Source organism: Sciurus vulgaris (assembly GCF_902686455.1).
Source record: "Sciurus vulgaris genome assembly, chromosome: 14".
Classification (NCBI taxonomy): Eukaryota; Metazoa; Chordata; class Mammalia; order Rodentia; family Sciuridae; genus Sciurus; species Sciurus vulgaris.
The window spans coordinates 73,087,230-73,102,382 of NC_136475.1; the positions used below are offsets into that span (position 1 = coordinate 73,087,230).

The 15,153-nt window shown below is 35.1% G+C and overlaps 1 protein-coding gene across 1 annotated transcript in view; it reads right to left on the reverse strand.

The window, feature by feature from the left end:
- The window catches only part of BIRC6 (baculoviral IAP repeat containing 6), a 213,402-nt gene that overhangs the window by 4,230 nt on the left and 194,019 nt on the right, over positions 1-15,153 (reverse strand). Inside the window, 9 exon segments of the mRNA XM_079109988.1 lie at positions 1,106-1,240; positions 4,927-5,115; positions 6,992-7,069; positions 10,159-10,169; positions 10,172-10,210; positions 10,213-10,246; positions 10,248-10,307; positions 10,309-10,320; positions 12,117-12,334. Coding sequence (XP_078966114.1) covers positions 1,106-1,240; positions 4,927-5,115; positions 6,992-7,069; positions 10,159-10,169; positions 10,172-10,210; positions 10,213-10,246; positions 10,248-10,307; positions 10,309-10,320; positions 12,117-12,334 — 776 coding nt within the window.

Here is a 15,153-nt window from a genome sequence, read left to right on the forward strand (position 1 = left end):
ATATAAAATGCACAGAATAGTAAAATAAACTCCCATGCACCCTCCACCTGGCCTCGATTATCTGGTCATGGCCAGTCTTGTTTCATCTTTATTCCACCACCTTCTTTTCATTTTATTTTGAAGCAAATCCCAGACATAATGTGGTTGTCATTCATAAACATTTCTGTAAGCAAGTTTTAAAAGTTAGGGATCAGTTTTAAAAATTATACCTAAAAACTAACAAATCCTTATTATCATTTACTGTTTTAAATGAAGATACTTTAGAATTAGAAGAAGTCAAAAAATTGAAGGTAGAGAGAAGAGATAACTGACAGAGGATGAAAGGCTCAGGTGAGTAAAAACGGACATCTGGAAGCAGGCAAGGTGGCTATTAAAAGGAACGATTCCTATGCATGGGGAAAAAAAGGCTACAAAACCCATTTTACATTCCATTCTGTGAACACCCAAGGGGAAAACAACTGTTTGCCTCCTTGAAACAGGTCTGTATCATAGCCACTGACACCAATGAGCCATTAGAGGTCTGCAGCTCACCTCTCCCTCATTATTCTAGTAATACAATTCTGGAAGGTAAGATGCAGAGGTAAAGGCTACAGGAATAAAAGAAGTCATTCACACAAAGCCACTTGTAGGCGTCATTTGTAAGAACTCTACTAAACTCCTGCCTTAGTCCCTGGACCCATTTTTAATTTTAGGAAATGCCAACCCACTGTGAAAAGGAACATTATCTTTACTATAGACTTCTGGTAGCAATCTAGTGTTCTGAACTTAATAATAGTAAACTTTGTTTCTTTTTGTACCAGGGATTGAACCAAAGGGTTCTTAACCACTGAGCCACATCCCTAGCCTTTTTGTATTTTAGAGGAGGGTCTCACTGAGTTGCTTAGGGTCTTGCTAAATTGCTGAGGCTGGCTTTGAACTTGCAATCCTCCTGCCTCAGCCTCCTGAGCCTCTGGGATTATAGGCATATGCCACAGAGCCCAACCTAAACTTTGTGTCTTTGGCGCCCCGCTTTCCTTTACCTCCCGGTGGGCACTGCTCAGTCAGTGCACACACAACTCTTTTTTCTGAGCCATCGCCACGGCTCATGTTAGGCAAGTGCACTGACCTTGAGAGCTGCTGCATGGTGAGACATGGTCCTGCCCACCCGCTTGTCACTGCTGTACTGCTGGATGTCTGCAATCCACTCTTCACACTGGGCCATGATCTCAACTCTCTTCAAGTAAAAATGTTTGTGTATAACCTTGGTGGAGGAGGGAAGCAACAGAACAGAATGCATTTACCATCAGAATTCAAAAGTTGAAGTATGTAGACATTATAAAAAAATGACACTTTAGATTGCAATTTTCTTTTGTCCATAGAATTTAATTTCATGAACTATGCATGATTAGCAGGGAAGAATCAGGCTCATAATATCAGATGAAATGTGCTGAAATACCCAGGTCTATATTACCAAAGAAGTCCAATATCACAGACACTCCAACAATCCTATCCAGAAGTCACAAGATATATGTTTGAAATATACTCATAAGATGAATATAAGTAAATAAGCAGGGGAAAAGGATTTCCAAAGTACGCCAATGGAAAAATTTGTGTCATTAAAGAAGAATTCAAAGAACATCTATTTAAGTAAAGACAACAGGTGTGGTAACATGCTCCTGTAATTCCAGCAACTCAGGAGGCTGAGGCAGAAGGATCACAAGTTTGAGGTGAGCCTCGGCAATTTAGTGAGACAAAACAAAACAGAACAAAACACAAAAAACCAGGGATGTAGCTCAGTGACAAAGTGACCCTGGATTCAATCTCAAGTACCAAGAAAGAAAAAAAAAAATACCTACTTAAGATATTCTAAATGTCAAAGGAATTCATACAGAAATCAGAATGAAGCCCTAAAATGGCACAATTCTTAAATCTTTTGACTTTTATCTTCTGGTTGCTTATGGACACAATTTTACTTTCTGAGTTCAATTTTCTGATAGTAACTGTGGCTTACATTTGGAATTAAAAACAAACAAACCCAACTTTGAAAAAAATTTTTTTATAAGTAGTAAGGGTCTATTCTTGACAAATTCAAATTAAAAACTAGACACCAATTTGGAAGTACTATTCCCTATTCTGGTTGAGATCCTACATTGTCCAATGAGTTTCTCTGTCCTGAAGAAAAGGGGATAATACCTACACAGGAAAAATCATTATGAAGACCTTAGTACAGCCATAAAACACCAAGGAGATCTTATCATATTTAACCGTTTTTGATATTGATGGTTATGGGGACTCAAAACTGAGTTAAGACAACTTGATATGAGAAACCCTAATCGTGGAACCAAAAAGGAGAGGAGGGCACCAGAAAAGGATACTTTAAAAGACACAAACAAAAACAATTAAACAACAACAACAACAACAACAACAACAAAAAAAACCCAAAGGAGTGCAAAGAGAAGTGAGTTACATTTTATTAGGAAAATCAGCAAAGTGTTCATTAATGAAAGAGTGGTTCAAAATGAGAATAAGAAGGGTAATTGTTTCAAATTACACTTATTTGCTTTTTAAAAAAAAAATATTTTTTAGTTGTAAATAGACCTTTATTTTATTTATTTATTTTTATGTGGTGCTGAGGATTGAACACAGCGCCTCACACGTGCTAGGCAAGTGCTCTACCACTAAGCCACAACCCAAACTCTTATTTGCTTTTTTATAAGTCATTCTCCTAGTGAGTCTCCTAAGTTTATTCTTGGGAAGAAAGACTTTATGTAAAAACCAGTTAAGATATAATTGACTAAACATTTTTAATATATTTAAAAATAGAAGTTTAAAATACACAAAAAAAGCGCAGAAATCACTGTACTGCTGAATTTATTTTATTGCAGTGCACACACCAAAGTAACCTCTAACCAAAGATAATAAACAGAACATTACTACACATGACAGAAGCTACCCATGGGTTTCCTCTCACCACTATTCTTTAACCAAAGCAATACACCGTCCTGACATACCTTTTTTATTTTTATTTCTTCTGCAGGACTGGAGGACCAAATCCAGGGTCTCATACTTGTTAGTACACTACCACACAGTTATACCCCAGCTCCTATCCTGACTAACCTTTAAGCCTAAGTTAGTTTGCTCATTCTTGAACTTTACATAAGTGGAATCATTTAGAGAGGAAAGGAATGAAGAATCGAGATTCAGTTTTATACACTGTAAAGTTTGGGATGGAGAGGTGGCTCAGTGGTAGAGTGCTTGCCCAACATGCAAGGCTTTTGGTTTGATCCCCACCACTGCCTCCCCCAAAATAAATAAATAAATAAATAGTTCTTATACATTATACAGTTGAGATGACTATTATACATATTAGTGGAGTTACCAGAGGTCTCAATATTTTTTTAGCACCTTAGCACAGACTAATAACAGCTAAAATTTGCTATGGTTGCAAAATGAATTACTTAATGTAAGCAACCTATGCTTAAGAAGGGACATAACATTATGTCTAAGAGCACAAAGAAAATCCATGTTTTCTATTTCCTACAATATTAGGAAAACTAATTTCTCACAGTCTTTCAAGGTAAAAGGCAAGTCTGCAAAAATAAAATGTCCAACTTATTCAAAGGGCACAGACATGCAAATTCATTTCATGATAAAAAAAAAGAAGAAATGTCTTTTACATTCTTAGAGCATATTCATCAATCCTATCTGACAAAAGGAAGGGCCTCAGTTATGATGCTACATAGAATTCATACAAATTTAGCTTAAGTCACATTAACAATGATTTTCTGTCAGGTAAATATGCCAATTTTCCCTCTATATTGTTCAATTTCTAGTCAGTCGAAGAAACTGATGATGAAGGGAAACAATTTTAAGAAAGAAAACTGTTTGGGACACAATTAAAATAAGATGTGCCAGGTGCAGTGGCACATGCCTATAATCCCAGACTTGGAAGACTGAGTCAGAAGACTCTCAAGATTGAGACAGCCAGGCTGGGGAGATAGCACAGCTGGTAAAGTGCTTGCCTTGCAAGCACAAGGCCCTGAGTTCAATCCCCAATACCGCAAGGAAAAAAAAAAAAAAAAAAAAAAAAAAAAAAAGATTGAGAGAGCCTTTGCAACTTAGCAAGACTGTTTCAAAATAAGAAAACAAAAGGAACTGGGGATGTAGCTCAGTGGGAAAGTACTCCTGATTCAATCCCCAGTACCATAAAATAAGATCTGAGATGTTTCTGAAAGCATAATCATATTAGGGCAGACTATGGGGACAACTAGTCAGAAGAAAAGACTCCTGCCTTGGGAAATAGTGAAATAAAAGCATTTGGGAGAATCAACACAGGTTTTAGAAACTCAGTGCTATCTAATTTTTCTAAAAGAAATGTCTTTTACTTAATGTTTACACATACACATTAGTGTGGAATATTTTAGTGACGTGTAGAAAGTTTGCTAGCAGAACAGAAACTATTAAAAAAAAATTAAGAATAGGGAAGGGGATGTTGCTCAATGGTAGACTACTTGCCAAGCATGTGCAAGGTTGTAGGTTCCGTCCTCAGTGCCACCCAAAAAAAAGGAAAAAAAGAAAACTATCCCCAAATATAGTCTTGATGTCTTTCATGTGGTTTTATTTTTATTTTAAGATACTAGGGATTGAACCCAGGGGTCCTTTACCACTGAGCTACACTCCCAGCCCTGTTTGAGACAGGGCAGCTAGCCATGAAGTTGAGTCTCCTGCTTTAGTTTCCTGAGAAGCTGGAAGTGCAAGCGTGCATCACTGCACCCAGCAGGACATATGTGGTTTTAAACTCTGCCCATTCTTTATTAGTGTTATTTTAGGATTAACACTAAAAACTAAGAGTATACCAGATACTCCACATTTAAGGGCAAGTAATACTAACAAACTACATTCTCTAGGGTCCTTGATAAAGTATTTCATTTATTTTATTGAACATACCTCTTTAAAACATGGCGAAGGGTTTCTGATTTGTTCTAGCATTGCCCATTTAACTGTTGCTTGTCGAATGTTTCCGTCATATTCCCGAGAACTCTGCGTGCCACTGGGAGTGCCTCTAGATCGTTCATATCCTGGTTCATTAAAATAAGGCTCAGCTACTAATATAAGGGACTGGATAGACACCAGTACCTGAGGAATGAAGAATAAGGAGGAGTGATGATGACGATGATATTAATAGAAGAATAAGAAGATAATGGGACATCTTCACTAACTGTAAACTGATAGCTTGCTGACACATAGCTAATTCCTAGTAGTATAATATTTTAGCAATATAGCTATATGCCTAGTTAATAATAATATCTTTGAAGGCAGAGAAACATCAGATACCACTTGTCTGCTCATAAATGAAAAAGGATCATGAGCAATTGCATTTTAACTGGCATGATAACCAAAAAAGTCATGAAAACATCATAGACATCAACAGATAAAAATGAGTATCTGAACCTGAAATATCTGACCTAGGAGTAGATATGATTAAACATGACATGATGTTTTATTTAGGCCAAGGTCAAGTAGAGGGGAAAAAAATTTAATCTGTACAATTGTGAGACAAAGATCATAAGATTTTTGAAATTTTCTGTAACTATACATATCACTGAAACAAACTGGTTTTCTTTCACTTATATACTTTCTCCTAAATCAAATCTCACTCTATTAAAATAGCCTTCCAGGACATAGTTATTAGTCCCTCTCTCCGTTCCTTTTAAATAATCTTCCTCTCCTATTCATACAAATAGGATATAATACTCATTTTTCTATAAAAGCAGAGAAATCTTTAATTAAGTATCACAAATCTATATAAAAAAGGGGGTGCTATTTATTTAACTTCATGGCCCTTTGAGACAAGTTAAAATTTACTTCAGATTCATAGTCTATTTGAATGAAAACAGCAGTTTACTAAAGGAAACATAAAAAAATGGATGTTTTGTGCAACAGGAAAAAAAATTACATTGTGAAATTAATTGGGGTATAATTTGCTGTCTCCTAAGGGAAAAAGAAACACAATAAATTATAAAGATTGCATCTGATAACAACAAAGAAAGGTTAACAGAGATCAGTATTTCCTGGAAATAAATTCAAACAAAATTATGATGTACCAGTAGGTGACACAGAAGGCACTGCCTTTTATTTATGTTTTAAACATTTTTATAAGTAAATAAATGCATTTTTATTCATAACTTCTTTCATCTAATGCAAAATAAGAAGGTAGGAATCTTTCAGGGTAGGTCAACTTTAGAAAGAAGGCTTAACTGGGGATAATTTCAGTTGACTTTCTTAAAAGAAATGCTAAACTGTAACTATGAATTTAAAATATTATCAACAATGACTGTTTCTGCTTCCTAAAGGAAGAAGCAATAAAGTTAACTCATATCAATATGCTTATGTATTTATCCCTTTACTGGGATTCTGCACAATTAGGACAAAGGAGCAGCAAAATGGGATATTATGCAAAATACCTATTATACATGCTCAAGAGACTTGTGAAAATTTAAAAAAATTCAAGACTGTGAAATCTGCGTGTCAAAGGCTCTACAAAATAAGACCTACAAACCCCAAGTTTTATGAATTTCAAGATAGCACTGATGAGCCTTAGATGAATCAAATTTTTAACTAAGAACAAGATTAGATGTGAAGAAATACATAATACCATAGTGTATTACATTGGATTCACAAGAAGCCCTAAAATATGAACTGAGAGATGAGAGAAACTACCTGTATCATCTTGCTGCACCATAGTGTATATTAAGAGCAACACAGGGATTTTTTTAAAGCAATGTGACAAAACTAAACTTTTACTTACGCCCTAATTTGAGACTTCAAGCTCTGGATGAGATTCCACTATCCTAACTGCTCCGCTATCAGCTATTTAATAAGTATTTCCTACCATTCTGTCATGTTTAGGTTTACTATGTTTACTCTTTGTTGTGGAAAAAAAAACAACCCATAAAACTTCAAACATATATACTTATTTAGTCAATGAAACTGTCAGAGAAGTTTTGTTTACTTGCAAAAAGCTTGAGGTCTGAGGATTCCACTTCTCTTCTGGTCTACCATGCCATGTATTTAAGATGCTTAAACAAACCTAAAGATGGGAAAAAATGGAAAACAGACCTTGAAAGTACTTAAAAGCAAACTCACACCTACAAGTAAAAATAAAAGACTCTCATGTCAAGTTATTCTTAGTTTTTTTTTTTTTTTTTTTTTTGCGGTACTGGGGATTGAACTCGGGGCCTTGTGCTTGCAAGGCAAGCACTCTACAGCTGAGCTATCTCCCCAGCCCAAGTTATCTTAGTTTTATGTCCCCAAAGAAACTCCTAAGGTCAGCCTGTGAGAACAAATTGATATTTTCAGATATGATTCCAATCTGTGTAGCACTAGTTTCTTCATAATGAAGAATAGAGCCAGCCATCACTATTACACACATATAACACATATTCTCATGAACACTTTCCCCAAAACCAGACAATTTTAGTGAGAAAAAGTGTACTAGTTTGCATTTTTACAAATCTCTTTCTGATTTGGTAATTCTGAAAATGGGATATGGCTTAATAGAAGAGAATTTTGATTTACATCAACCCCTATATTCGATTTGTTAGAATATATTGTTTAGATTGAAGTATGTGGGTCAAATCTGGCCTCCCACAAACATGAAGATGGAAAAGGAAGGACCTTACAGACCCCATGAAGGTCCTGAGGATTCCAGGGCTCTCAGAACACACTTTAGACACATTAGATACTGTCCACTTAGACAGGCAACACTCAACTCAAACAACCTGCTGAAAGGAGGTTTAAAATAGACATTTTATTTGTATTTACAAATTACTCTTGTGGTTTAAAAAAAAACCCAGCAGCATACTACATTTTTTTTTTCCTAGCATATGACTATCAACCTAAAAATATTCTTCAGATTTTGATTTTTTAATGATAAATTTGCAATTTCATATAATATATAATGAATTTAGAAAGTAAATAGTCCTTAAAAAAGCAGAGAAAATACTTCTCTTTTGATATTGTGTGAAAGTAGTAATGCACCGCGATGTGTTTATCATATAGCTTCCTTAATAATTTGACATTGTATATGTACAGCTTTGTGTATTACCTAAATTACTGTCATGGATATCATCCCATTATGAATCATTAGAGAATTTCCGTGATATTGTGTGTGGTGTTGTGTGTGAGTGTGTGTGTGTGTGTGTGGGTGTGTGGTGTGTGTGTTTTGCAGTGTTGGGCATGGAATGCTGGGCTTCAAGCATGCCAGGCAAGTACTCTACCACTGAGCACTGAGCAACAGGCACAGACTCATGGAAAGTACTAGTGTGTAAACTTAAGTTTAGAGGCTGGAAGTGAACCTTACTGGTAGAGCATGTGCTTAGCATGCACAAGGCCCTGGATTTGATCCCCAGCACCAAAACAGTAAATAAATAAAAGTAACTTTACAATTGTGTGGATCATGGAGCACACAGAAATGATGGTAAAAGACTATATAATTTGGCACACTGGACTCTCAACTCCTTACCCCTTATCCCTTACCACTAAACCCTATGGAATTAATTTCTTTTCTATTTTTTTCTTTCATTTGTGCAGCTCTACAGACTGAACCCAGGGGTTCTCTAAAACTAAGGTACACCACCAGCCCCCCAATTCCCCCTTTTGAAGCAGGGTCTTGCTAAGTTCTGAGATTGGTCTCAAACTGGTAAATCCTTCTGCCTGAGCCTTCCAAGTCACTGGGATTACAGGCATGAGGTCACTGTACTTAGTTAATTAATTTCTTAAATACATTTTACTATTTTACCCATAACTTCTATTCCAGTTCCACTGTCTCTCAAGTCAACACTACTATTTTCCTAGTCTGTTCTCAGAGAACCTACTCTTTGCTTTTGAAAAGAAAGTAGGCATACCCCTGGTTAAATCTCCTGCAGCACATCCAGAAAACTAATTTCAGTTTTATGATTTGATCTAATGATGAAGATGAAATGGTAATTTGGCTACCATAGAACTGAGGATGGGGATCCTTCAATCTAAGAAGGGAAATCAGTAGAAACTTGGGAACATCTTTGATACAATACATTGATGATGAGAATATGAACTGCTTAATCAAAGAAGCATCTGCTTGTGATATCTATACATTTCTTCTCACCTGGTATTGATTTTTAAACATTAAACATTAAATATTTAGCATGGAATTTACCCAAAATTATTTTGAAAAAATGAAGACTGCTTTTTTAAAATCCAGTTTTAAAAGATTTACTGTCATGAGATTATTCTTATTATACCCTTCTGCCAGTTTTTTAAAAACTGGGAATGCATCTTCCTCTTTAGTACAGAAAATGTGAAAACATTTTCACATACATTAAACTTTAAAAATAGGCCCAAAATGAGTGGGGTTATAGCTCAGTGGCAGAGGGCTTGCCTCACACATGTGAGCACTGGGTTTAATCCTCAGCACCACATAAAAAAATAAACAAAATAAATTGTGTTCATCACAGCAACAACAAAAATTTAAAAGTTTAAAAAAAAAAAAAAAAAAAAAAAAAAAAAAAGCCAATAAATGTGGTAGTTATGATGGCAGGGGGGAAAATGGCACGATTTGCAAAAAAGAAACAGTTGATGGTCTCATGCTTTGTCATTTATCTACTTTTAAGCATATGTGAAAAGATGTCTAGAATGGAGATATAGAAAATAAGGAAGTTAAAAGATCAAGACAGACACTGGCTCAGCTGTATTCTGAGTGGGGACAGCTCTCAGCAGTTGGCTGCAGAATGGTGTTGAGTAAATTAAGTCATCAGTTAATTTCTTAACACCCATAAGTGCTTCCTTTTTTATTTAACAAATTTTTTAGTATAAATGGACACAATGCCTTTATTTTATTTATTTATTTTTATGTGGTGCTGAGGATCGAACCCAGTGCCTCCCACATGCTAGGCAAGTGCTCTACCACTGAGCTACAGCTACAGCCCCCATAAGTGCTTCTTCAACACTGTAGTGTTTCTGCCCTTTTGTCAGAGCCTTTTCTTACCCTTCAGGCTAATCTGTGCATACAGCGAAGTGAGGCATGAAGAAACCACGTCTTCTCAGAACAAATATAACTAAAACGAAATTTTTGTTCCAATAACAAAGAGCCTTTTGATCAATCACAGTGGCATTGGAAGCAAAAAACTGCAATTACATTACCTTGCCAGCATGTAAAGGTTTTGGATGAATCGCACACTATGACCACCTGTGTCTCCAGATTCACAAGAGGGGGTGAACTGGGATAATCTTTGAGGAAAATACACATCAAACTCAAAGCAGCCATTTGCATAGGGGGTGTCTGCTGGCCCCAGTTATCAGAACCTGGTATGGACAAAAACAGAGAGGCCTGTGTCACTCCTAATTGCTGATATTTAGAAAATTAAAGCCACATACGTAATACAAACGCCTCCTGACAGTCTCCGCACATCTCTACCAGAATGAATCGGAAGTTAAAATAAACACAGGACTAGAAAATGGTTTGGATTAGAATTAAAGTGCCTTGGTTTTGGTGGAAATGGGTTATTAAAAAGATGCCTATTGGCAGACAAGAAAGTTTACCTAATATCAAATATCTTTTAAAGCAGTAAATTACATTTTTTCTATCTTTGAGAGCTTTGTTTCATGAGTTTCTCAACAGTATTTCCCACAATTTGAGATTCCACACACATTCATTACCATGTCTCAAGGTGTGAAGATATCTGCTTTAAGTCTTCAAGTAAGTTTTCACTTTAGTAAATAGCATTTTTATATTCTTCGAGTAGATAATAGGAGTAAACATTCTTATATGACAGAAAAGTTGGAAAGAACAGCAGGTATTTCTCTAAGAGTTGGTGGTAGTTTAAAAAAAGAGCACATGACCCTACTGTGAGTGCAATAATAATTTAATGAATTTCTAGTCAATCCAAAAATATGTTATACGAGAGCGACAACACCTTTTAAGCTGTGCGTGGGGGCAAGTGGCACTAGCTCTCCTGCACAACTCTGATAAATGCTACAGGCTTTATGCTGGGACCATTCAGGTATAGCAGAAGCCAATTTCCAGTGTGGCTCATATGGAATACTTAGTGATAAACTAATTTCCCAGGCAACAATCACATGAAGGGTTCCACTGTCTGTCAGAAGAAATAAGATGTGTCCCAACAGGCAATGTCTGTGAGGTTTCCACAGAAAGTTACCCCAAAAAGTAAAAAAAGTAAGCAACAAAAGCTCCCCAACTTCAATGAGTCAACATTTTCAGCTATCTGAGGAAGATAGAATATTTAACTCATGAATTTAAATCAAAGAACTTTTTTCCAGGTGTTAAAATTTTAGGATTTTCTTAATGCAACACTGTCTTATAATTTAAGGCTAGATCATCAGAGTGTTAAAACACAAAAGGTACAGATTATAAATTACTGTGCTGCTGCTTCTTTATTCATGGCATATACACTTGTAAATAGATAAATTTCCGGAAAGAAAAAAAATAGTAGACTACTAACTAGCGAAGTTATACTATAAAACATGACATTCATTCCCTGGATAACAAGGAAGAAATCCTGTAACTGTTTTCCTACTGATCAGCATTAAATCCTTAGATACTGTCTTTTAAAAATTATGCCAGGTCATATACAAGTTAGGATGCTCTTTGATATTTTTCTCTAAATTTTTATTTTATTCTTCTTTCCATATTTTTCATTGGCATATCATAGTTGTACTTGACAGTTGAAATTCACTGTGGCATCTCTGTACATGCACACAATGTAACAATGTAATTTGGCCAATACATTCCCTAGTACTTCCCCTTTTCCTTTTCCCCTTGGTTCCTTTCTTCTACTCATTTCCCTCTGATTTCCACAAGACCCCACCTTTCCTCTCCTATTTCCTCTCTGGCTTCTGCATATGAGACAAAACATAGGACCTGTGACTTTGAATTTAGCTTACTCTAAGTTTTGATTTTCATCACCAGTCTGACCTGCACACCCTGAGCTAACATTAGAAACAGACTCCTTTCACTACAGTCCAAAGAGGTCACAAAAATTTTCATTATGTTTCAAAAATTCATCTATTTCTATAGATCTGTATGAATATTTGAGTAATTAGATTAGCCAGGGAGATAAGGGACAAAATGTTTCTTCTACCTTCATGATGTCAAGTCGCTCCTCATCGCAGCGTACAAACACACTAGAGGATGATGACAGAGGCAGTGAGGTTGAAAGAGTCACAGCTTCCTGGGCGAGGCGGCGGGCTCGCGCAGCACTGTTGGCATCGTTTGCATTTTTCACCTGAGACATGTAGTGGTAATTTACTTTAAAACCCAACTTCCCATCTTCATCTTCAGAAACCATCTCAAATGTGTCTAAAACAGAAAACAACAAAACAAAACAAAAAACAAACCAAAAAAAACCCCACTCAACCAAAGAGAACCAGAATGGAAGATAGTTGTTATAAAGACATCACAAATAAATCACTATCATCTTCCACTCAAATGGACAGAACTGTAATGTGGAATAGAAACCACATAGATGTTATATAGCATCTACCACATACAAGATAACACTGATGGATGGATGGATGTACAATGGAAGTAAAAGCAAAGAAACTATATTTTACTTTACAGTACAGGACACACTGTAGATTATACTAAGTAGTTAAATGGAAATGTAAAGTAGTAAATATCTACTAAAAGGTTAGTATGCAATACTTTACCAAATAATTTTAAATACAAAATTACAGAACGCATTCACTATATTTCATTTTTTATAAAAACAGAATCTATAATACTTGCATTGATCTGAAATTTTAGAATAGAAATGCCAGGCTAAAACTTACATTACTAGAATGAAAAGATTATTTGGGTAACTGGCTTCAGTAGGAAAAAAACTATGCTCTAAGTACTATGACATTATATAATCAATGAGCTAATTCTAAATCATTTATTTAGGCAGACTTGAAAGAACTTAAAAGTTACTCTTCACTTATATGTATACAAATACCTGAATTTTATAATTCAGATTAATTTCATCCTTCACCAATGTATTAAATAAAGGTATCTGAATAAATTATAAATACTGAATTAAAACCACGAGTTAGGGCAAACAGTATTATTAAAGATAATTTAATTCTTAATAAATGGAAAAATATTAATCCATATTAATATTAATTAAAAAATATTAATCCATACAATTAGTAAAATTTCAGTAAGTTTTACCAAGAGTTTATTAAGTGTAAGATTCTGGGCTAGATGATTTGGGTCAGATGATACAGAAGAAACTGTATCAGCCTCCAAGGAGTATACAATGTAGAATAATGGGAAGATCTATAAACATTGTTAGGTATGTGCAGTAGAGTTTAAAATGAAGTGGTAGAATCTTTGACAAATCTTTCAAATAGAAAAAAAATTTTTTTTGGTTAATTTTTGCAGAAATTTACACATTATATACAAGCAGTATTTAATAAGCACTATCGCAAGCTTATTTTATCACACTACATCTGACCATTACTAACCAAACACACTATGTCTCAGCAAGACTATACTGGACTTAATCCCATTGGTAAACCTATAAATTGATTTCATCTGCTCAACACTACCTGCTTGATAATGTACTACAGTGATAAATTTCCTTTGAATTTCATAAATAGCAATCTATCAGATATAAAAATCGATCTATTCTCATACCAAGAGGAAAACTTTGGAATCATACATTCATAAAGAGAACAGACAGGGTCTACTAATCTTACAATTTTATTAAAATATTCATTCAAAGATAATGGCTGGCTGCTAAAAATGCATATCCAGTTTGACTTGAGCAATTTTTCTTCTGTCAATTTATCCTAACAGTTATTTCAGATGCACACAAATATTTAGATGCAATGACAGTCTCTGAGATGTTGCTTGTTACTGAAAAGCTGGAAACAATCTAAAGGTTCAATTTTGGGTTCAAACAAATGAGTCTGTCATATAATGGACCATTAGACAATAAAAATTAAGTTATAGGAGAATCATGTCAATGGAAAATGAGATAAAAGGTAGAAGATAGCTTAAAAATCAAAAGAATATTGTATTTATTTTTCTCAATTATTCTGAAGCTCAATGAATGCAAAACTTGATTATGATAAAGTTATATTCAACCTGGAGAGTCTGTGATTTTATGTGGACTATGAGATCTGTCCTGTCTGGCTAACACTATTCAAGGATTCTGGACACAGGACTAAATTTCTAAGAGGTAAATCAGAATCCCTCACACTCAGGGATGCAAAAACACAAGCCTACTGGCAAAACAAAACATTCTGGATTGAAAGCACAAGTTTAAATTATAGAGAGGAAATGTGGCTAAATATTTCTAACTACAAGAATGTTAAAATATGTTTCTTAAGGTCGGTAGTAAGATACTTTTGATGATACAGTAAGTGGAACAACATCTAAAGTGAATAAAATGATTTGCTTTTAATATAAACACATATACACACCAAATACATTTTAGGAATCTTTCTTTAACATTCTATTTTAAAAGACAGAATTCATTTCCTTCTCCTTGAGTGTGGGCTAGACCTAGTGACAGCGTGAAACCTTGAAGATTAGATCACATAATGCACTAGGCTTCCGATTTTTTTCCTCTGGGAGGATTTGCCAGTTTTGATGTGCCCGGCACTCAACAAAGTCTAAGGAGAGGCCCACATGGCAAGGAGCTGAGGCCTTCTGGCAAGAGGCACACTCTTAATATGACTGAAGTTCCAGTCCACACTCTTGACTCTAACCTCATGAGATCCTGAGACAAACACTGAGCCAATCACCATTCCTGAATTTCTGATCCATGGAAACAGCAGCAAAATAATGAAGATTAGTTTTTGCAAGTATCTAAGTTTTGCAGATAAATTGTTTATAACATAATAAACTTTGATAAAATGTTATAGAAATTAATGATTCCAAATAAGCTATCAGTGACCTTGGCAATGTTTAATCAAATCATTAAACAAGTATCTGGTTTTCATACTTCAAAAAAGAATTTTCAACAAAAGATTTTTTAAAGTAGTGTTGGCTGGGGTTGGGGCTCAGTGTAGAGAGCCCTTGCCTAGCACATGTGAGGAACTGGGTTCAATCCCAGCACCACATTAAAAAATAAACCTAAATAAAATAAAGGTATTGTGTCCACCTACAACTAAAAATATAAAAATAAA